Consider the following 25459-nt stretch of genomic DNA (forward strand, 5'->3'; position numbering starts at 1 on the left):
AAGACGAGTGTATTAATCTGTGTCTTCTGACCGCTCTCTGCAGACTCCAGTGACCTGTAATCCTTATGTTTTATGTCATCTTGCTGAGCATTACTACTGACCATATTACATTATGCTGGACATTATTACTGAACATATTACACATTGCTGGACATTATTACTGACCATATTACATTATGCTGGACATTATTAATGACCATATTACATCTTGCTGGACATTATTACTGACCATATTACATCTTGCTGGACATTATTACTGACCATATTACACATTGCTGGACATTATTACTGACCATATTACATTATGCTGGACATTATTACTGACCATATTACACATTGCTGGACATTATTACTGACCATATTTCATTATGCTGGACATTATTACTGACCATATTACATTATGCTGGACATTATTACTGACCATATTACATTATGCTGGACATTATTACTGACCATATTACATTATGCTGGACATTATTACTGACCATATTACATCTTGCTGGACATTATTACTGACCATATTACACATTGCTGGACATTATTACTGACCATATTACATTATGCTGGACATTATTACTGACCATATTACATCTTGCTGGACATTATTACTGACCATATTACATTATGCTGGACATTATTACTGACCATATTACATCTTGCTGGACATTATTACTGACAATATCACATTGTTAGGCACATAATAGCTTTACAGGATTACATCGGTGACAATGAGATCCAGATGAATACAGACCTGAGAAAGGCATGACCGGACCCGTTATTAGTACCCCCTCCCGCTCTCTCTTGATGCCCCTGGCTACGGTGTCCTACTCCCCTCTGCATGGTCCATGCTCTGTCTGACCAGGGCCGGATTAACGGAATGGAGGCCCCTGGGCTAAGGGGGCCCCCATTCCCCCGTGAGGCCCCCCCCCGTTAGCAGACTGGCCCCCCTGTTAGGCGACCGCCCCCCCTCCCAAGCGCTTACCTTCTCCTGTCACTGCAGTCCTCCTTCCGCGGCGCGCTGTAAGCTGCTTACTGAGGAGATCTCGTGACACTCTCACGAGATCTCCTCAGTAAGGAGATTACTGAGCGCCGGAGAAGGAGGACTGCAGTGACAGAGCTCAGCATTGATCGGGCCGGGGGCGCCCCCATCCCTGTCCCGATCAATAATTTTGCTGAGCTCTGTCAAGAGCCCCCTGGATGCCCGAGGCCCCTGGGCTGTAGCCTAGTTAGACCTCGGGTTAATCCGGCCCTGTGTCTGACCTCCAACACTGCAAGGGATTTGCAGCTCAGGAATGCCATGCATGTAAGCTGGCATTCTGGGGCTCCAGAATTACATTCTGCTCAGAGGGAAAGGGAACTCTCAGCAGGAAGTGGAATGCAGAGTACTGGTGCAGAGTGCACCACAGTAAGCTAAGGGAGGGGAACGTGTCCAAAACATTCGAGCCCCTAAAGTCCTAGTTATGTCCCGTGTCCAAGTGTACATATGTGCCTGGCACAATAGATACACGCTGGAATGACATATAAAGCCTCCAAGGTCACCATCATCCACCTCGTTCTTTACCACACAAATAGGAAGAATAACAGAGACATAGGTGCATGTCACAAACTAGAAGCATAATTTTGCGGCTTTGAACTTGACCCTTACAATGACATGTTAAGTCCCCTACAGTAGAGGCGTTTACACAGACTTGGCTTAAAAGAAAATCTGTGTCAAAGGCGTTATCTGGAATTACCTAAGAGCACATACACACCTCATTTGTTCTCCTTTACCCAGGCAGCTATTGAACTTGTTTACACATGTTTGCAATGGACTTTGAAAGGAATTCATGTAGTAACCGCAATGAATACTGTCTATTGACACAATGGGGGTATTTTATGTAAGAGGAGGAATCTGAAAATGTTCTTAAAAATGTTTTGGGTGGAACGATTATAACATTTGAATAAAAAGTGTTTATGTAGGTTGTAAAAATGACATTTTTTATTTGTTAGTGTATATTTATTTCTGTGCGTAAGAAAATTAACTATTATAGTCATCTTCTGTTCTCTTTAGACAGGATAATTTCCTACTTTATTAATATGTTAAGTAAACCACGCCCTCTTTATACTCATTAGCATAAGAAGTGGCAGCAGTAGAGGAAGAAAATGGTGAGATACTGTTATGATTACGGAATGAATAAAGAACAATTTTAAAAACACGACAATTTTTTTTAATAGAATGTGTATTGCTTAATATTAAAACCATACTTTCCAACATTTGAAATATCCCCTCCGGGAGGGGAGATCTCGCTGCCGTGTCCTGGGGAGTGCCCACGGGTGTCATTAGACCCTGCACCCTCTGCTAAATGACTCCATTTTTGGCCTATTACAGCAGGAGGTGGGGCCAGGGTGATTCACCAATAATCCATACTTGCCAACTCTCCCGGAAAGCCCGGGAGACTCCCGAAATTTGGGTCAGTTTCCCGGGCTCCCACGAGAGCTGGCATTTCTCCCGCATCCCGGGACTCCCTTGTCAAAATGAATCACCAAGAATCGCGTCATTTTGGCCCGCCTACTTCTGCCCATTAGTCACGCCCCTCTCCCGGATGTCGCCTACTAAAAGTAGGTAAGTATGCAATAATTGTGTCACTATGCCCCCCCCCAACACACACTTCACTAAGGACGTGGGGAAGTTGCGGGAGGATGCCCTGTGGGAGAACTCACAAAAATTCAGGAGTCTCCCGGACATTTCGGGAGAGTAGGCAACTATGAATTAAACAATTACCATTTTTAAAACAGGTTTCATGCATTTGCCATTTATAAAAAATATGCACAAACAGCATACGTGTCTATGGACCCTAAGTGAGGTGTTTAAGGTCATTTATTAAATGAAAAAGAATACATAATATGCAGGTGGGAAATGAGTGGTGGGTTAAAGGCACAGTTGCCTACTCTCCCCGACTTTCCAGGAGGCTCCCGAATTTCGAGTAGGCATCCTCCCAGGTCATTGTGGAGGCGGAGCTTAATGACGCATTCACGTTATCAAGTCCCCCTTCCCCCCGCTATGAAATGCAGTGGATTTCAGCAATTCATTGCAGGAGGAGGGACAATGGTGACGTGATGGTGCCACCCCCACACGCACTTGTCACGTGATCTTTCCTCAGGGGTGCACGAAAAAACCCAACTAGGCCAAATACAACCCCCCCCCCTCCAAAATGATGCCCATCCCCTTTGGGCATTGAATCCCCACTCTAGCTGTTTCTAACCTTAGCTGGAGGGATGGGGTAGCATATCATTTGCCCCTCAGTGGTGGTGTGGCACGTCTGTAACATCACAGCCAAGTACCACACTCACTCCTAGCCTATCCCAGACATGGAGGAGCAACAGATGGCAGCTTCACAGGTAAGAAGCTGCCAGATGCTTCTCCTCCATGTGGAGGCACCACAGGGGCATTACAATCAATTAACTTTCCATCCCAAAGAGGTTCTGAGTTCTGTCCAGGACACTCCAGAAAAAAGAGTGGAAACCTTAACAAAGTGTCACAAGTGATGAGTTCTATATTAATACTGAATTGCAAAAGACATATGTCAGTCTGCCAGCAGAGGGCGCACAGTCAGCACAGTTACTGTTATGTAAAAGTCTGAAAACATTGACAACTTCCTGCTGTAAGGGATCGTCTAACAATAACATTCACATACTTGTTTTAGCAGGTTGTACATATATGAATCCGTCTTACAGTGGCTGAATCCAATTGCTGGTAAGGGTAGGAGGAAAGCTTAAGTACTATCAGTTTTATCAATGACACATTGAATGTACAAGGGTACGCTAAGGCTCATAAACACATGCAGTTATACAATGACAGTCAGTGCAATCTTACACACTGACAGAAGGATTTATACATGTCACTGATTTACCAGTTGATCGTTTAGCCTATTCTAGAAGCATATGTATACTATGTGGGTCTGCAGATCAGCCATTTAATACTGTACACATGATATGCACAGACTACATTGCTAAACTGCAATTAGTTCAGATGCATTCTGTATGAACATGAATTTTGATTAATTGCAATGGATCTATGCAGGATATGCATTTCATATATGGTCTTTTGTCCTCCAACAATTGTGTTAAATACTTATGATCAGAGTACCCACAACGACTTATTTATAAACAATAGATGACATTTATAAAAATTGTACAAAGTATAGTAGAAACAACATAAATTGGGAGCCTATTCCTAGTTTCCAAGAATATGATATTCTGCAGACTAAACCAGGAGGCAGTCGGTAGATGGAACAGAGCAATGTTCTGCAGATCTCTACGGAGGTCATTAATTAAACAATCTGCAGAATATTTCAATGCATATCTGTCAGAGTGTGGGCGGAACAGAGGAATGTTCTGCAGATCTCAAGAGAAATAAGGAATCTAATAATCTGCAGAATGCATCAATACATATCTGTCAGGGTGTGGACGGAACAGAGCAATACTCTGCAGATATCTAGAGAGTTTAGTAATCGAATAATCTCCCCAGTTGAAGCAGAGCAATGTTCTGCAGTTCTCTAAAGAGGTCAGTAACCTGAAAAACAGCAGAAAAATTAGTGTGTATAGGTCAGAGGGTCGTTAGAACAAAGAAATGTTCTGCAAATTTCTAGAAAATTCAGTAATCTACTAATCTGAATATATTAATATGTATCTGTCAGGAGATAGCACTTTACTTCAGGCTACAGCGGGCAGGAAATTATTACTTTGATCATCATGTTGGGTTATGACATGTTAATTAGTAACGTTTTGTTTTTTTTTAAAAATGCTTTTTATTGCAAATATCGCAAACAACACAAATAACAAATAACAAAGTAGAAACAAATAGACAACCAGAAATAAATATCAACCTGTAACTAAAATTACCAAACATGAATACAAACAACAATATAGGGAGAGGGGATGAGATAACAGTCAAAGGGGTAAATTTATCAAGCTGCGGGTTTCCGGCAGGTTTGAAAAGTGGAGATGTTGCCTATAGCAACCAATCAGAATCTAATTGTCATTTTGTAGAATGTACTAAATAAATGATAACTAGAATCTAATAGGTTGCTATAGGCAACATTTTCAAAACTGCCGGAAACTTGCAGCTTGATAAATTTGCCCCACGGACACCAGGGAACTTTGAAGAAGACAGAAAGGACCCTGGTTGGAATACAGCCTATGACCCCTTTCTGTGAGGCCGCAATGCTAATCACTGTGTAGTGAAATCTTCATACTCTTCACAACTGTTCATGTTTCTCTCTGCTCCAATCATGACAGGTCTGTTCCTGGCTGCCGTAATGAGTAAAATATGGTGAGTATCACTGTGCTTGTTTACTGATCAAAAATGTTAACAAAGTTTAACAACATATCTCCTTTACCATATATTGTTAAACATTTTTTATGGTTATATTCACATACAAACCTGTTAGAGTGATAGTCTTGTGGCAACCAAGAGCTACCCACATAATTTTCTTTCCTTGTCCCAATAAGAAAGTAGCCCTGATCATGGTGTTATCCGTATGGGGTAGATTTATCAAAAGAGAAGTTGTGTTGCCCATAGCAACCAATCAGATTCTAGCTGTCATTTTCTAGAGTGTACCAGATAAATGATAGCTAGAGTCTGATTGGTGCAATGGGCAACATTTCCACTTCTCCTTTTTTATTTTTGTAAATGCCATATATTTGTAACATCGTATGCAAAATCAGGTTTCAGTGGAAATCCATAAATGGTTATATACAAAGAGACAGGGCAAGTATGATTGCGAGGTGTTTCACATAGAGTCTTCAGTGAACATGCCCTAGGCGTGCTCATGCACAAAATACTTGCAGTGTTCTGGATATTATCAGCCGCGATCTATTCTAATATGCATAACATCAGGGAGAAGGAGGGTGAGTAAGGGAGGGGTAGGAGAGAAGGGGGGCAGAGAAAAGGGGATGAGGATTGGTACAGTGAGAAGGGGAAGGATAGAGAAGAAGTGGAAAGTAACAATCACGCGTCTGATGAGTCGATAAGAGAGAAGAAGGCGTCAGTAGGTTAAATCTGCCTGTGGTAAGAAAGCCCAGCTAGAAGCGGAGCAGAAGCTGATTGTGATATGAAGCCCGAGGGGCCCAGACTTTGTGAAAGGATCAGAGGAGCACCTCAGGATGCTGGTGATATGTTCCCACTGGTAGATATGTCACACCCGGTTGCAGACTGAATGGAGTGTTGGTGTTGAGGGATTCTTCCAGGAAGCAGCAATCTGGCAGGTGGTTGCACTTATGTTGTGTCTAAACAAGTCTATGGGTGTGGGGGAAGAGATCAGATAGAGGAAGAAGGACATGCTTGGGGTCAGTGGGAATGGAGACAACGAGGACAGCAGAAGCGAAGGAGAGGACAGCCGTCCAGAACTGACGTAGCTCCACCATAAATGCAGTTCCAGTGTGGTCGCAGTTCCTCCAACAGGCATCGATTACCTGTGGATAGACGCTATGGAGCCTGGAGGGGATATAGTTCTACCTGTGGAGTAGTTTACATTAATTTTCTTTGATGCGAATATTGATGGAGCAGCGGGCTGTCCATTCAAAGATGTCTGACCAGTCCTCCTGGTGTAAGGGTTCTCACAGGTCCGTCTTCCATTCTAATCAGAAATGGTCCTTGGTATCTGTCGTGAGCGGTAGCTGTGCATTGTATAGTGTAGATACGAGGCCACTTCTCCTTTTTAAAAAGTTTGACAATTTAAACCCCCAATGTGTCCCTGTTTTCCAGGTTGTGCTTTTTGACACTGGCGTCTAGCCACTTGTCTAAATGGATGAAATAAACACATGTGGCATGTGTATGTGATTTGGCTTGAATGGCTGATCTAAGTTTTGTTCGATTTATATCGCACGAGACATTCAAGTGCTATTGCTCAGTTTCCTGTAATGTTATGTTATGTGATTGTTCACTGCTCCTGCAATTCCTTCCTATTTCCAGATGCAGGTGCTCAGACATACATCAGATACACTGCGCCATGCCCTCACATCAGAGGACCCCATGCTGTTGGAGCTCTATGAGCAATATAGTCCTGCTGAGAGGAAAATGCTCAGTGAAGCTTTTCGACCAGACAGCGCCCTCTTCAGGCCGGTGACCATCCACTCACCATCAGACTGGATCCCATCTCATTCGGAGCCTACTGAAACCTTCCAAGAGTTTTATCAGAAACCAAACCGTCATATCCCCACCGTTAAGAGGAAGAGTATTTATGTGCAGACTATAGGTAATAGCCCAAACTATTTATCACTTATACTGCATGGTCAGATGACAGGTACCATTATATCAGGGATATAGGACATGTTTCTAAGGGGAACTTATAGTTATAATTTCTTTTTCATTAGGATCATTAAGTAATGCTCGGAAGCCGCTGGTACATTGCCAGGGCTGTTTCTGGTGAATTTATCAGGTCATTAGTCAAGATACAAGTACCTTGTACCCCTTTGTAGGACTTTAATGCAAACCATTAGCCAGTAGAAATCAATTTGATGGTTCTACTAGAGACCTGTCTAAAATCACCCTTAGATGTAATCTAAGACTTCTGTGGTGTTAAAGGACCAGAGGTATGAATCTACAGAAAATAGGGACTATTTGAGCTGCAGCCTTCCTCATTTGTTTTAATTCATATCTTAAAATTGATGATAGGTTGATCTGCACAACTTTTTTTAAATTTATTTTCTACTCCTTTATTGTTCAACTGAGATTCCAATTTTCAGCTTCTCCTGTTTATCTTCTTGTAAGAGTTAAATGTTTTAAACAGCATAAATACATAACTATTTAGGTTTTAAAAAAAAGTCTTACAGTCATCACGTTCAACCTGTCTTTCTCAAAACTCCCAGTTGATCTAGTGGAAGGATAAAAACATATAAAGCATAGATCAAATTGACTTAAGAGGAGAAAATTACTCCCTGACCTTAACTGGCATTTGAAATCCCTGGATCAATATATTATCATATACGTTTATTAATACCAGTCGCTCTGTATATTCTTCTTTGTACTGAAGATGTCCAATCTTTAAATTTATCTACAGTGTCTGCCAATACCAGTTCAGATGTAAAAGCATTTAATTGCTCTTACTGCAAAGAACCCTTTCATTGTTGTAGAAGAAATCTGTTGTATTCAAATTGCAAGTGGTGGTCTCATGTCCTTTGGGGAGATATTATATTGAACAGGTTGCCACATTATTTTTGGCATGAGCCATTAGAACATATGCTATATAATTTACTATACACAATGACTATGTACTCCTTAATCATTTCTAGACTAAATGAGTCTAATTCAGGCAGTCTTTGTTCATTACTGAGATTTCCATACCTATTATTAACTTAGTTACCCTTCTCTGCGTCATATACCCCACTTATAATCTGTGCGTAGTTTGAGTGTGAATCATTGATAACTACAATCCAGACATGGGGGTAAATGCATTAATCTGCGCTTTCGTCGGTGAGTTTTAAAACGGCACTTTTTTGAAAGGCAAAACTGCTGGGTTTTGCCTTTAATAAAATCGCTGTTTTAAATCCCGCTGCAAAAAATCACTGATTTAAAAAAAAAAAAAGAAAAAAGCCAACTGATACATTTACTCCATTATCTGTTACCAGTTTTCTATACAATTCTATATTGCATTTTATAGACCAGCAGTATTTAATTTACACTTCACGTACCTGGGAGGAACAATGTCATCAAATTCCTTTGAAAAATAGAGATCTGCTAAATCCGCTGACAACTCTGTGTCCAATTTCCTAATCATTTCTTCATAAAATGCAAATTTGTTTGACAAGATCATCTTTCATAATTCCATGTTGGCTGTTGTTGCTCATATTACTTTTTAGAACATATTCTTGAATGTGGCCTTGTACAACCATTTCCCCATTATAGATGCTAAAAGTGCTGGTCTCTAGTAACCAGGCAGAGACCTCAATCTGAACCTTGACCTCAGTGTCAATGTTATCTGATCTAAGACCATTTTGCAGCACTGGTTACAATAATGTAAAAAAGTAACACTAGTCCCGGCTGCTTGCCAAGTTTTGCAGTGCATAAGTAAGAGATAGGGACGTCAGAGCTCAGACTACCATCTTTTCAAACGGAATTTTTACATAAAAAGTCCAGCTCACAAGTAAGTAGGTTAGAACAGCTAAATTAATTATTTTTCCCACCAGAAGGCAGCAGAAAAGTTAATTAACAATTATTTCCTAATGATCTCATAAACTTTTTTGGGAATATGAGTTTTCAAAGCACATCATTCAAAGGAGTAGATTCAATTCCCCGCGCGGCGAAGATCATAACTGTTAGTACGGTAATTTTAACACGGAATTTTGCTTGCGGCTCACAGAGCTGTGAGCAAAAATCAGCGTTGAAATTACCGTACTAACGGTAATAACGCACATATATTAACGTAGTAATGATAATAATAATATGCATCCCGCGGTGTTCTTGTTTGGCGTACATCATTATCGTTACTGCACAATTGAAACTACACCAAAATGTTAAACATTTCAGAAAGATATTGATAATTTAAGAAGTAGATAATAACATTAAAACATTACATTTCATCAGTTAATTTATTATGTTCTTAGTGATATATTTGCACTTCTCATGGATGTATTGTCTGTATCTCAGGTCAATTTGGAGACTCGGATAGACACACTCAGGAGTACATTGGGTGGCTGAAAGGTTACTGCCAGGCGTTCTTTCATGGCTTGCCTGTAAAAGTCCAGGGTCCTGTCCCCATCGCAGACACGGGCTGCACTTTTCGAGTAAATGATTCAACTCACAATCTGCAGGTTCATGCAGGTAAAACACACAGCATGTGTACTACATGTGCAACATACATAGGTAAACTTGGAACTAGTTACAGAACAAGGCAGTTATTGAGTTAACGTTCACACATTGTTTGATATTGTACATGTATATGAATCATTCTTTAGAATCATTCCATAGATGTAATTAAAATAATGCAAATTTATCTGAAATAAATCGCTGATTTGAAAACAAAGTTATTTTGCCCTCAGCCTTTCTTATTAGCTGTGCTTTGAGCTACCTGAGTTATAGTGCTACTTGTTTATTGTACCGTACTGTTCTACCTTGCACTGTCCTATTGTTTGTTCCTGTACGTGCGGCAGACACTTTGCAGCGCCCTATAAATAAAAATGAATAGTAATAACTTTCTTAAAATGGTGAATTTAGCAACTTTCTTAAAATATATTTAAAGGAACAGAGTGACATTTAATGCAGGAATATTCTAGCACTGACAGTAAAATCAGTAGCACCAATGTTGACAGCTCATTGTAGTCATTATTTATACTGCATACATATATATATATATAATTGCATCTTACTCATGTAGAAGACCTGGGGGCCATCAGGTAAGCACAAATAGCTTTTCGAGAGCGAGAGCTGATGAAGGGTAAGATCACGGTAACCTGCTGACTCATATTTATTATATTATACAAAGGCCCAGATATGGCAGCCTACTCGCAAGGAAGTTATGGAGAGTGACAGCCAATGAGAGGGATGGAATGTTCAGGGTTAATGAGAGATTGATGTATAAATTTAGGCAGTTGGAACTTTCAGTGCATAGCATGACAGTTGTACCTGAGTTGTTGAGCATTTTTGGATAACAAAATATGGGAGGGTTTTGTGCCAGTGTTGGAGGGCAGTGGCAGTGCTAATATGAAGAACCACATGCTGCAGAACATACATCCCGGACGAACCCCCAATCACTCTCTACGTTTTTACAAGGATAATATAAATTTATATAAAAACAACAACAACAACAAGCAACAGTAATAAGTGAAGTAATGTTTTGTGATTGTTTTAACTCCATGGTAATTTATTATGACTTGCGCCCTCAGGAGACCTACTGAGGTATCTGAAGACGATAAAGCCAGCAGATGCATTCTGTATTGTTGGAGCCACCATGATAGACCTGTATCCTCGAGACTCCTGGAACTTTGTGTTTGGGACAGCGTCTCTGACAGAGGGTAATTAGATTCTGGGAGATTTTTCTCTAGGTGTTTTGTTCAAGTGTCTGGTCCTTACAATATGTGAACTGGAACTAAGTGAATTAGTGCCCTTTAGCCATCTTTGATAGCAGGATTTGTGGGCACAAGAGAAAAGGTTTTTGTTTTACAATTGCTGCCACTTTCCCAGGAAATAGCATATATTTTATATGCAATCATTTTCTATAACGACCATCCAAAAAGTTGTTATCTGCAGTCCATGGTCCTTCATACTGACATGCATACATAGATCTGTCATCTTGTTATTTTTTTTTACATCATTAAGGCAAATTTAGTTTGCTATCTGTCACATCAAGATATCAACAAATGTATGTACAGTATATGCATAGAATAAGGATATATTGGGGTAACTCTTGGAGAAAGGCAAACTTGGAATATCCATTAAGAAAATGTTGTGCTCGCCCCTTTATTGTAGTTACAAGGTCCACATGTATGTAAAAGGCATGTAGTAAGAATTGAATTGACAGCCTTACATGACAACACGGATTAGATATAAAAGGAACGCAACTAAAGCATGTTCCACAGCCTTCAATTCCTAAACGGCTGATTACGTAGACGTGTACGTAGACTCTGATGGCAGAAGATCCCGTCTAATCTGCCACTTTTTGTGTTATTTATTTTTTTGTAGAAAAAGACATGACTCCAGTGTTCCATGATTTTGTTTTCCTGCAGGAATGGGGGTATTTAGTTTTGCTCGTTATGATGAGGATTTTTACAGTCCCAGTTACAAAGGCCGGATAAAAGGGAGAAGACCAGCACAGGGGGATTATTCAGTGTTTAATGGATATTATACACCGTTGATCACGGACTCGCTCCTCCTCAGGTCCTGCAAGGTGAGTTTTGTGTAGAAGAATAGCTGCCTGCTAACCTGGAAACTAAAGCGTTTATTTTATGTTTTTAGTTAAATTCTGGCTCAATGGCCCTTTGCATCTGTGTATTATACAACTCCAATGACTGATAGAACATACAGCATTGGACGACCTGCATATTAACGGGCCCCATGCTCATTGTAATATTTAGTTCTCTTATCCTAGCAGGATATCCATTTCCTTAGAGTGGAAGAGCGAAGGGGACAATATTTTTGAAGAGAGTCTGGAGGGGCAACAACCGTAACACAGGAACTGACGTGTGTTTATATTTCAGACGCTTACCCACGAGATTGGACACATGTTCGGCCTACGTCATTGCCAATGGCTGCATTGCGTGATGCAGGGGTCCAACCACCTAGAAGAGTCTGACCGGAGACCCCTGGACCTCTGCCCTATCTGTCTACGGAAGCTGCAGTCCGCCATCGGGTTTAACATTGCAGAGCGATACAATGTACCATTTTCTGTTCTTGTTCTTTAAACAGTTGATTATCCATGATGATGTTGTAGTAACAAATTGTTCTTCAGCTAGGTCCATGGTCAGTAACTCCCAGTAGGGCTTCTATGTAACCACCCTTTCTGTCCTGACCATATTAAGTTTTTTTATACTGACATTTATTTAAGAGATTACAGTGTCAACCTCAAATGGTTCATTTTTTAGCATTTAAAAAATATTTAGCCACTCGAGCCTTGTTCATTTTAATAATATGTTAGTGGCTTCAATTTACTCAAAAAGAATGTCTAACTGTGGCGAATATGGTTTACTGAGAGCAAAGAGGGTTTTACAGGTCTACAAATCCCACAAATCATTAAAGCACATTCTGTGTGTTCTGTAGTAGTGTCAGGAGGATGTCACAATTTGTGAAAGGTAATCTGTGGATTTCTTAGAGATTTATATTATTTGGATACTTATTTTCATGCGAATAGTCGTTTCTTAAGCCAGTGTTTGATTTCCACACTAGACACTAATGCAACTCACTAACTGAAGTTTTTCCCGCTTTATTGACATATAATTTCTATATTTAGTCTCTGCTCCAGTGGATTGAAGAGGAAGAAAGTAATTCAGATGCTGGGACCAGTGGTGAAAACCAGCATAGGATCTCTAAACCTGTGGATCGGTTCCAGGAGCACAGAACATGGATTAAAAAGTGTTTGGATCTCCTGACGTAAAAAGTTCAGACATTTTCCCTGAAAACAATGACCTACCTACAATATACTGTATTCATGGCTGCATTACCACACGTATACACCAGATTAGGCATGTCGTAGAACGCAGAGTGACTATCCATTTCAGTGATGGCTCTAGAACATGAAAAAGCAACAACCATCCCATCTGGTCACATTTAGAAGTATCCTAATAGGCAGCTTGTTTATTGAACAATATAATTCTTTATTGAATTTATCTAAACAAAATAACAAAAGCAACACAAAGGAAGCAAAGGTACAGATGTGTACAATAAAGATTTGAGGATTCAAGTTGTCCAGTTCATTATTTAGCTACAAGAGCTTTCTCAGAGTATTATAATAACTACTAAACTATGGCCCCTAATTATCAAAGGGCAAAGTACCACATTGTGTATTAAAATTGCCACTACCCGTTTCTTGCAGTCCGCAGAGGCATAAAACGTTTGAGTGTATAGATGACTTTGGAGATGAGTATGCTGTCCTGTGGGTTGGGACTCCTGAAGGAAAACTATCTGCTCACTCTCTCCTGCAGTCTCCCAGGACCACCATGTTATGAGTCGCGGCGGCTCCGGGCACCGCCGCGACTCACTTCCCCTGCAGGCTCTGTGTCCCGGCCGTCGTCATGACGACCGGGACGTCATTTCCCCCTGGTCCCGGCCGTTGCCTAGGCAACGGTCGGGACACTCTCAGTTTAGTAGCGGCTCGTCCCGGCGTCTAGCTAGCCGGGCGCATGCGCGCTGTTAATTTAGTTATTGCCCAGCTGGGCTAATGTTCCTCCTGCTGTGCAGGACTGCTTTCATTGGCTCACAGTCATTTATAAGGCAGGAAGGGACAAGCCCTCCCTGCCGGTTATAGTTCCTGCTTTAGTGCATACTAGCCTGCTCTCAGTGTTACCTGCTTGCCTTTGTACCTGATTATAGTTGCCGACCCATGCTTGGATATCTGACTACGATTTATTGCCTGTGCCCCTTGATCTATTGCTTGGACTCTTAGGCTGCCTTGTTTTGCCTGTGACCTCTGTCCTCAGCTTGTTTAGTGAATACGCTGTTCGCTGCCGGCTCTCGACCCTCGCCTGGACCTCACTCCGCCTTCCTGGGTTCTCCCCAGCCGGTACACATTTCACGACCCTCTGTCTGTCTGCAGCCAAGTCTGTCCCCACCACCAGGGGCAACAGTGAACACCAGACTTTTGTGGAAAGTTTATCCCTACTGAGTTTCCCCTGTTAGAACGCTGGAATGATTTAGAGGGAGACGGGGGAAGTAAAAGAGGGTCTGGTCACAGAAATAGAGATTATTAGAGTACTCCAATCAGATCATCTTGGTCCCTCAGCTCGCTTGGGATTTACATCCGTTTATTCACTTCAGAGTTACAGGAATTCAGTACATTAGTGTAATACATCAAGTGTGCCATAAAGAATAATTAATCAGAAGTATGAGAGATGCAGTTTTAGTAAATGGCCACAGGCTGGCATCGGAGTACTGTAAAGAGTGCAGTCTGAGCAATCTGATCTTTCAAATCGATTTGTCAAATGTGACAGAGGCCCGGGTTGATCAACCAAAGAAGGATATTCACTGCCCTTGGCATCACAGCGCATTCCAACGATGTCTCAAAGATGTCTCAACTAAATCTCTGGGGCAGTGTGGATTGAGGGATACTCTGATCACTAGCCAGGTGTATGTGGCTTTGGAGGGACGTAGCGGATTCCAGGGGTTCCTGTAGACGGATGGATGATGTGAGCAGACAGAGGCATCTTTTTCAGTGCACGCTGGCATCAGCAGGACTGTCCACACTCAGTACAGCCTAACATGGATGCACAGCACTCAGGCAGGAAGGGAGCTCCCCGTCCGGATGAAGGCCATCAAGTGCAAAAGTCCCTCGCCGCGGGCGAGATCAGGTAAAAAAGGGCTGACTAAAAAGGGTGGTAGTGTCTCCGGGGACAGGCTGACACTCAGATTTAAGAAATTATTATTATGTACCGCGACCACCAGTCGCATATAGCGGCTCCTGGAAAGATTTTCTATGGGGTGAAGTGCTTGGGGTCGGTGTTGGACAGAGCCCTGTAGAGCAGCCGCAGTAGGTCAGATAAAGCAGTCGGATGTACAGTTGGAGTCCTACTTGACCAGGCAAATAAAAACTTTGGAAGAGCACGATGTCGGAGCTAGTGTTGGACACGTCCTGCAGTTATGGCATCCAGACCACGCCCCTCTATGGGAGCCTGTTTTACAAATACCATGGTGAATGATGAAGACTGGCGTTGTGGAAAGTAAACTATTACCCCTCCAGACCAGAATAACCAGGCAGCTGAGTAACCCACAGCTGAATCGGACATATTTGTTTGATAAACTTAGGCCATAAGTGATTTTTTTATAACTGTTGGGGCATCCATTTCTGAACTACATACAACTACAAGGTATTACATGTAGGCCTGTGTAGATGAGAACAAGACTGTAAATAATCACCCACATAGGCACCTACAAAATAATAACATTAATGTGCAGTAAATATGCAATCTGTTTAAGGGGGGAGGGTCATTAAATAAGCAGAGGTGCAGCACAAAATCTGGTTATTTTTGTTTCATTATGTTATACATCTACATATATCGTTCAAACAGAAAGGTTGCCATGGTTGTAAGGGGGGCAAAACTTTGCTCCTTATGGGAAGTCCTGGCTAGACAGAAGCAGATCACCCGATTTCATGGCAGATGCATAATGACTTTTTGCAGCAGATGACATCCTGATAAGGGAGTGGTAACTCAGATTATGGTAGGTGCTTCCATTAAAGGGTGTCTGCAGTGGCTGATTACTACCACCTCAAAGACGGCAATAATCTGATCATGGCCACAGCTCTCACTGCATCATTTTTCATTTTGCATAATATAGGAGGAATTAATAATAATGAATGCATTAGGTATAGTTATTTAATAGGTGTGTGCATATACCAATCAAAATTAGAGATGAGCGGGCTCGGATTCCGCTAATCTGAGCCCACCCGAACAGTGCGGATCCGAACGGGATCCGAGCACTGTTCGGATATTTCCGCCGGGCAAAAAATTTAAAAACGAGGCTCTGTCGTCCAAGTCTCGCGTCGAATCTCGCAAAGGGTTGGGAGGGAGGGCCCAGAACAATTCCATCTTGTACCTCTTTTTTTGGCATTATGTGCTCAAGCTACCTCGGTGCAACCTTTTGGCCTAAAGACAATATTGTGAGGTGTTCAGAATAGACTGGAAATTAGTGGAAATGATTGTTATTGAATGTTATTGAGGTTAATAATAGCGTAGGAGTGAAAAAAAAACCCACAAAACTGGTTTTTAGCACTTTTTATGTTTTTTCAAAATAAATCCGAATCCAAAACCTTAAATCCGAACCAAAACCTTTCGTCAGGTGTTTTGCGAAACAAATCCGAACCCAAAACCTCAAGCAAATCCGAATCCAAAACACAAAACACGAGACACCAAAAGTGGCCGGTGCACATCCCTAATCAAAATGTGAAATTGTGACAATTGAACTAAACACGGTTCTGATATCCCCTTATCCTTAGGTGTTAGTTAACACACAAATGGGGCCTAGTGAGCAACATTTTAGGACAAAAAAGAGAAACCGGAAATATGCAATTAGTTAAAAGAACCAATGGTGTTTATTTTTGTTTTGTTTTTGCTGTATTTAGTGACATGTGAGAATCACTTAACACAGAGGTTAAAATGAGTAGGAGCCGGAAGGTAATTAACTTTTTTGGGGTGAAATTAAATATCAGCCTGTAATGAACCAGAACTCAACTGCATAAATAATCATAAACATGGTTGGATTAAAAACAAAGAAACTTAACTTCATGACTAAACTTATGTTATTCAGGATAAAACCTCCAATGTTCTTAAATCAGTTTATTTCAACGATACAGTTCCTTTAAAATTAACATTGTAAAGATCATTGATATTTAATATTATATAACATACTGATTTTTTTAGAACAACCTTTATGGAATAGTTCCTATTCAATGCCTGTGATGTAATGAATCTCCCAATAGATATTCATACTGACATCAGTATTTCTAACTCCTGATTTTCACCCAGGCATTGTACACACGGAACATAGCATGAAGGGGCTCCGTAAAGATGGCAGTGAAGGTGTATATGTGTCTGATTGGGTCACACAGCTCATAAAAGGACAGCTGACCGGCCTCATAATCCAGATAGATTCCTACTCTACGGCATGAAATATTGTCCGGTAATTTGATCTCTATTCCGTCATGCAGCACTGCATACTGACTATAATACCTGCGTAGACCCCAGGACTTGTAACTACTTCCAATCCATGACTGATCCCCACTCCTGTCTATACTAGGGTAGCTCATTCCTATCCAAGAAATCACTAATTCGCTGGTCTCCACTTCCCAGTAATGTTTTCCTGAGGAAAAACTCTTTGAACTCAATACCTGCTTATAATCTTGAAATCTCACTAGTGTTTCTGGACTAATCTGGTTTATGTTTGTGTGAAATACAGTTTTTAAGTCACCTGATACATGCACTTTATGTGCAGCTGTATTTACATCCAGTAACATGTCTGAGGCTTCTGGTACACAGAAAACTGCCTTTATACCTGTTATTATATCAGATAAGCCTGTGTGTAATATTGCTGAGATCAGACCCATGTCCAGGTATCCTAAATTATGGGCCTTTTTATTTTCTATCTCTCTGCTCTCATCACCCCACTCCGATGAACTGTCCTCATCATCACTCTCCTCAGAACTTTCATCCTTCTTATATGTTTCCTCCACAGAACTGTTTTTCACTTCATCATCTGTCTCCTCATTACTTTCCTCTTTTTTATATCCCTCCTCATATTCTTCATCAGAGCTTTGCTCCTCCTTATCATTATTTGCCTCCTTGTTACTATATATCTTTTTATATTCTTGCTTATCATCATTTCCCTCCTCAGTTCTATACTCTCTAGCATATCCCTCCTCCGAGCTATAGTCCTCCTCCTCATCTCCCTCCTCAGTTCTACACTCTTTATCATATCCCTCCTCTGAGCTATGCTCCTCCCCATAATCTCCCTCCTCAGTTCTATACACTTTAGCATATCCCTCTTCTGAGCTATAGTCCTCCCCATAATCTCCCTCCTCAGTTCTATACACTTTAGCATATCCCTCCTCCGAGCTATAGTCCTCCTCCTCCTCATCTCCCTCCTCAGTTCTACACTCTTTATCATATCCCTCCTCTGAGCTATGCTCCTCCCCATAATCTCCCTCCTCAGTTCTATACACTTTAGCATATCCCTCCTCCAAGCTATGCTCCTCCTCCTCCTCATCTCCCTCCTCAGTTCTACACTCTTTATCATATCCCTTCTCCGAGCTATAGTCCTCCTCATCATCATCTCCCTCCTCAGTTCTATACTCTTTATCATATCCCTTCTCCGAGCTATGCTCCTCTTCATCATCATCTCCCTCCTCAGTTCTACACTCTTTATCATATCCCTTCACCGAGCTATGCTCCTCCTCATCATCATCTCCCTCCTCAGTTCTACACTCTTTATCATATCCCTCCTCCAAGCTATGCTCCTCCTCCTCCTCATCTCCCTCCTCAGTTCTACACTCTTTATCATATCCCTCCTCCAAGCTATGCTCCTCCTCCTCCTCATCTCCCTCCTCAGTTCTACACTCTTTATCATATCCCTCCTCCAAGCTATGCTCCTCCTCCTCCTCATCTCCCTCCTCAGTTCTACACTCTTTATCATATCCCTCCTCCAAGCTATGCTCCTCCTCCTCCTCATCTCCCTCCTCAGTTCTACACTCTTTATCATATCCCTCCTCCAAGCTATGCTCCTCCTCCTCCTCATCTCCCTCCTCAGTTCTACACTCTTTATCATATCCCTCCTCCAAGCTATGCTCCTCCTCCTCATCTCCCTCCTCAGTTCTACACTCTTTATCATATCCCTCCTCCAAGCTATGCTCCTCCTCCTCCTCATCTCCCTCCTCAGTTCTACACTCTTTATCATATCCCTTCTCCGAGCTATGCTCCTCCTCATCATCATCTCCCTCCTCAGTTCTATACTCTTTAGCATATCCCTCCTCTGAGCTATGCTCCACATCATTACCTCCCTCCTCAGAATTATCCACCTTTTTATGTTCCTGATCATCTTTATTCTCAAGAATATTTTCTTTCTTTTTATCATCTTCCCCAGCTGATCTGTCATTATCCCCCCCATCATTATATACATTGTTAGAACTTTCCAATGTATTACTTTGCTCTGCACCATCATTTCCCTTCTCAGAATAATTATTTTTCTCCACAACATGGTCCTTCATATTATCATGTCCCTGTACAATACTGACCCCATGATTGTGTCTCTCCTTTTTATCAATATCCCCCTCAGATCTTTGCACCTCCCAATCATTATCTCCATCCTCAAAACTGTCCACCTTTGTATATTTCTTATCATAGTCTTCCTTTTCAGAACTATTTTCTTCCTCATTGACGTCCCCCTGATTAGAACTGTGCTTGTTGTTACTGCCATATGTAACCTCAGTGCAATCTTTATATTGACTGCCCTGTGCATAATCTAGAAGACTGTCCTTTCCATAGTCATTATTACCTTCTTTCTGAGTATCAGAAAAACTATCTATGTCTGCTTGCTGTTCTTTTAATACATTTAATGGATCATTAACAAATGTATTTATATCTACCAATATATCTGTAGATCCGTGCACGTAGATCCCTGCATTTACAGCTGCTATTATATCAGATAAACCTATGTTTAATGTCTCTCTGATCAGACCCTCAACCAGTTTACCTACATCATGTTTCTCCTTAGAACTGTGCTCTTCATCTTCATTGTGAAAACTGTTTTCTTCAACAACATCACGGTCTTCCTCCTGAGAACTATTATTATAACTTTTCCCCTCGCAATACTCATCATGAGCATATTTCTCGTCAGAACTGTCCTCTTCCTTCTTGGAACTGTCGTCATTATCACCATCTTGAAGACTGTCTTCCCTCAGTTCTATCTTAACCCCTTCTACAGAATCACAAACATCATCTCTGTTTGAGCCATGTTCTTCTATGACAGTCACTGGATCAGTCACGTTACACAGCTCCTCAATGTGAGCCATCTTCCTGGACAGCGCGTCCTTCTTTTTTTGTAGCTGCTGGATCAGATCAGAGACTGGGAGTGAACTCTGCTTTTCCTGCTTGAAGATCTCACTCTGCACTCTCTTCTGTAGTACTTCCAGCTGTCTCCTGAGGTCTCTAAACAAGACATTGACCCTCTCTGTTATATAAGCTGATTTTTCTTTTACTTTTCTCCTGCGCATCTGCAGTTCCTGGAATAGTTTCTCAGTTTCCTCTTGCTCCAAGGTCAGTTTCTTCATAATGTTTCTCGGTTTATCCTTTTTCTTCTCCTTCATGGCCTTAATCAGTAAATCCACCCGGTGTCCTGTCTGATCTCCAGGCAAATGGCAGGGAACAAAAATAGAGGCAGCGTCATCAGTGCAATAATAATTCAGGATCTTGTGGACAGAGCATCTTCTGCTCTCCAGGGAAGTGGGGTCAGTTAGGACATGTTCTGCAGACTTTCTTTGTACTCTAAGGTGACAATCACACATAGAAGATTCACATATCAGGCATGATGTAATAGTAGGTGAAGGTGACTGGACACAGCAAGTAGAAAGGAGACTCTCTTTTTTATTGCGTCGTTCGGTATTGCTCTGCGGGACAAGTTGTTCCTGCAATTCTTCTCTGCATTGAGAACAAGTACAAAGTCCATATGCCTTATTTGCACTAAGTACACGATCAGTACAGACCCGGCAAAAGTTATGTCCACATGCCAGTGTTACAGGATCTGTATAAATGTTCAGACAGAGAGAGCAGCTCACCACATCTTTGAAACCAGCAGACGCCATCATTGGAAAGACAACAGGTGAAAGTTAAAAGTTTTCGTTCTGATATAAAGCCAGTTAGATCCACTTACAGATTTCTGTGCACAAGGGTGTGTGTTTGTTTCTAGCAATGGAATATATGTTACTTCCTCATCTGGTCTGAAAGTTAACCCTATAGCGTGCAGTATGTCAGTACTGTCAATAATATTGTAGTCCAGTGGAAACTGGGCATCTTCCCCGTGGATATTCCATGTTACCAGCGCCTTTCCTTTTCAGATAAGCCTCCACGTACTCTGCTGAAGCCTGGTCTTAGGTGAGAAGAACTCAGGTTTAGCCACAGCAGTCACAAGGAGGATTTAAAGAACCTGGAGGAATCGCATAAGAATTCGAATAATCTCAGTCAGAACCGAAGATCAGGTAGAAAATCAGCAGTCCCAAAGCAGGCAGAGTTCAGGGAGGCAACTGTTAATCAGTCACAACACAAGTATGTGTATATTACACAGGACATAGAGTAGCATAGCACCCAGAAACAAAAAACACAAGTGTGGTGTGTCTGTGTATACGTAAGTCTATGCTTTTGACATGTGTGTGTGTTATGATTAGGATTGTTAATTTCTGTGACACGGTCGGTGTTTAAAGCACCGTTAATACGTACTACACCCCTGTGCAAGTAGCATTCAAACATTTTTTTACTACAAGACTAGAGTTGAACAGAAGAAGGGACTCCAGTCCACTACATTTTTTAAAAAAACAAGTTTATTAGTAATATTAAGAAATATATATTTACGTCTCCACACTTGCTAGGCCTATGACGGTGAAATATTTAAAATAAAGACAAGAAAAATTGTGAACAAAGAGAAATTAAGTCATACTTGTCAACTCTCCCGGAATGTCCGGGAGACTCCCGAAATCCGGGTTGGTCTCCCGGGAGAGCAGGCAAGTCTCCCGCATCCGGCAAATACCTGGCCAAAATAACGTGTTTCGTAGTGAATCGCATCATTTTAGCCCCCGTCCCCCACATCACAACAACATTTTTGCCGCCGGGGGGGGGGGAAGAGGGGTCAAAATGACACGACTGATCGTACCCGCCCCCTCCCGCTATCTAGTCACGCCCCCTGTCCGGGATCTCCCGGACTTCAGTCTCTAAAAGTAGGCAAGTATGAATTAAGTGCTGTGCTGAAACTAGGTCAGACCCTTAGATGGGGCTGGGATACATTTGTCTGGTAAACTCAGGTCTATACTGATTATATTAGTCCCATGTATTTTGTCAACTGCATCTAATCTTGTTATAATCGTATATAGTCTTTATAACCTTATTTAATATGTTACTCAGTTTCTTCTTTGCCTAAAATTGCATAGCTGATAAGTCTTTACACTTGTGTTTTCATTTACTTCCTTGTATCTTCAAACAGGATTTAACCTTTGACCACACTTATTAGTCCACATCATTTCTATACCCAAGATAAGGATTTAGGAGAAAATAACTTTTGATGGAAAACAGGTTTAATTTTATGTATGTCACCACTTACAAATGTGGGTATTCGTACATATATATTTATATATGTTCCCAATCTATTGGGACACTAAAATGTATTCCAGAGAAGTGAGAAACATTAAATTGTTTATTATTTTCAACAATATTTGAGAAGTGACAGTAGAGAAAAATATTTATATAATTTATATAATTGTTATTATCTTATTAATCATATAGACCCATACTTTTATTTATTTTATTACAAATGTGTAAACACCTTAGATAATTTAATTGTGTTTACCCAAACATACACTATGATTATAACTGTGATAGTATAGTCTTTCATTACATCACATTTTCAATAGATTTGTGTCTTAATCAATTAAAATGCTTATAGCATAGTGGATCACCTATGTGGTTAGCAGTATGACTATTCTTAATACATATTTATAATATTACTACTGTTTGTCACAGTTATATATTACTGTATCACTATCGGGAGAAAGTAATCAGGTGTCAGGTAAAAGTATTCAGCTATGCCCCAGCAGATGCCAGCGGGGCACTCACCAGATTGGCAGCATGGGACAGGATCATCTCCTGTAGGCGCCTGAGTATCTAGGTCTTCCTATGCTCCAGTTTGTTTCCCTGCTCTCTGACTGACCTCTTGTGTACCGACCCGGCTATCCCTGGTTCTGCTTCTGGATCTCCCTTCGGCCTGATTGCTCCTGCACTATCTGACCTTTGGCTTACTGACTCCAATTTGCCTTACCCTTTGATACCACGTTAGCCAGTACGGTTTGACCTCTGCCTGCACGACCACATCTGCTCACCATCCACTCCACTGATAGCTAACTTGGAGGGCCGCGACCTGCACATTCCTTGCAGCCAACTCCAGACTCCCTTGCGAAGACCGGAGGCGTGTTTAGACTCCGCACCTCGTAGCTTAGCAGCGCAAATATCAACAGGTTGCCATCAGTCCCTGTGACTCGTGACAGATACAATGTCTACAAAAGTTATAGTTATTGTCAATCTGTTTTCTTTTGTGTGAGCGTATCATTAGTTCTCAGATTGCCATACAAGTCTTTCCAGATAGATTTATACAGTAGTCACAGAAATAATCAGAAGGTCATCATGATGACACGCTCACACAAAAGGAAACAGACTAACAATAACTATAACCGTTGGAGACATCCAGATGTCTTATCTTCATTCAAGTGAAGAATGGAAAACTGGTTTATTGTTTAATGTCAATATCGATTATTTGTACATTACATCAAATAATTGTGTATTAGCAAGATATTACTATTTAATAGCTATGAAAGCTGCAGCTTAGATAAGTTCTGTTTCTTTTATTTTAATTTATTGCAAATGCACTACTGGAATAAAAATTGCTTTATTTAAGAGTATACATAGTTAAGTGTATTAACCACTGCCTTACTCCGCCTTTCTGCGCCAGGGGACATATTGTTTTCAAGTCTACTTGAGGGCTAGAACTCCCCTTCCTCACAATTTGTCATCCAAAGCAGCAGTTTGGTGTTGATTTATACACTCATAAGGAGCGCAGATTCCCAATTTTGTTTTTCTACAAGAGAGAATAGTGTCTTGACCGAGTTATCGATAAATGTGAAAGTTGTAGTTAACATATAAAATGTAATTAATTGGAAACACCCTTACATCCATTGTTTACCGCATTCATAAATCCAATTTCAGCAATCTTCTTTCCTCCGGTAGTGCAAATGAAAATAACAAATAAATCTGAATAGAGGACAACGTGAAATATGATAGTCGCAGCGCTAACGAATGAATGACTGTCAGTTGGAGGAGTCAATACGCAAACAGCCAATAAGAAGCTGATCGATAGTACAGCTGAAGTCAAGCATCCATCTCTTACTATGTCACATCTCCAAGGGGTGTGTTCCACTAATCTTTCTTTGCTCCACTTCCTTCTCTCCAGCCCTAAGGTAGAACAAGTCTAAAATACTCTTAAATCTAATTTTGGTGCATATGTGTAGTGTGGAAATGCATATACTTAAGTACAGCTCCTGTGGCTTCCATATCTGCATAAGCAATAAATCTAATCCAAGTATAAAAATTGATTCTTGTAGAGTGGAACCTGACCACAGAAGTATTAAACAGTACAATTATATATCAAGTGTTTGCAGTGGCTCCTGGAAAACAGAAATTAAGTTTGTCACAATATCAGGACAGACCCCGAATTATAACCCTGTACAAGAAAAGAGTGTCACTGTGACTACCCAGCATTGAACAATTAGGGTGCTTATGTTACAGCCCTTTTTCACTGGCCCTGGTACTGTTACACAGGTAAGTATGCACACCCAGGCAAATGTCAGTAAATAAAGGGTAGCTTTTTAGCTACCGCAAAAGGTTATACACCTTTTAACAAATAAAACATCAAAGCCAAACTGTGCAATATTATACATACAGGAGGGAGTGTGGGAACTTTAGCACAAAAGCCATTCTGAATCAGCTGATCAGCATTCCTTCTGCCCTACTGCCAAAGTGGCAGTGGTTCAGCCCAGATGAGGTTAGATGAGATAGAAGCTGTGTTGCCCAGCCAGTACAAACGATCAAATCTCTCGTTGTTTTCCAGGTTTCAGTTCATATGCATCCCTTTGTCCCCACACTGGACTGTTCTTGGTTCACGGGGTAGATAGTCACTGGTATGGATTAGTGGCCTTTATCTGGAGGGGTTGATCAGGAAACCAAGTCTCCAACTTCTTCCCTTGGTTCCCCATTGAGCCTGGCTCCAGGGAGAAGACAGAGGATTCATACAATGGGGGGAACACATATCGGGAACAATAGCCCATAGTTATTTACTGTAGAGTGTGCTATTGTGTGAAATTCCGGGGGCTTGTCTGTAATCCTTTGGTGGCTTCCAGTGATGTCAATACTGATAGATTGGCCGATCATTACCACTGACAGCAATGGCATAATGAAAAGAGGACCCAGGGTTTTATTATTATGGTTTATATATACATACCACTCTTCTGCCTACATTACCTCCCAGAATCATGTG

At 41.2% G+C, this 25459-nt stretch overlaps 1 protein-coding gene across 2 annotated transcripts; it reads left to right on the forward strand.

Annotated features, from left to right (window-relative positions):
• The first annotated feature begins 3627 nt into the window (after positions 1 to 3627).
• AMZ2 (archaelysin family metallopeptidase 2) lies at positions 3628 to 13370 on the forward strand. Of its 2 annotated transcripts, XM_075178061.1 has the most exons (8): positions 3629 to 3733; positions 5278 to 5311; positions 6953 to 7235; positions 9626 to 9799; positions 10861 to 10989; positions 11701 to 11861; positions 12172 to 12348; positions 12921 to 13370. In XM_075178061.1, exons 2-8 carry the CDS (start codon positions 5309 to 5311, stop codon positions 13062 to 13064), a joined length of 1071 nt encoding a protein of 356 aa, XP_075034162.1. In that variant the 5' UTR covers positions 3629 to 3733; positions 5278 to 5308; the 3' UTR covers positions 13065 to 13370. The 2 variants fall into 2 exon arrangements, with proteins under 2 accessions (XP_075034163.1, XP_075034162.1); XM_075178062.1 differs by lacking the exon at positions 9626 to 9799 and having other exon boundaries at positions 3628 to 3733.
• Positions 13371 to 25459: the final 12089 nt, after the last annotated feature.

This window comes from Mixophyes fleayi, chromosome 6 (assembly GCF_038048845.1).
Source record: "Mixophyes fleayi isolate aMixFle1 chromosome 6, aMixFle1.hap1, whole genome shotgun sequence".
In the NCBI taxonomy this organism is placed as follows: Eukaryota; Metazoa; Chordata; class Amphibia; order Anura; family Limnodynastidae; genus Mixophyes; species Mixophyes fleayi.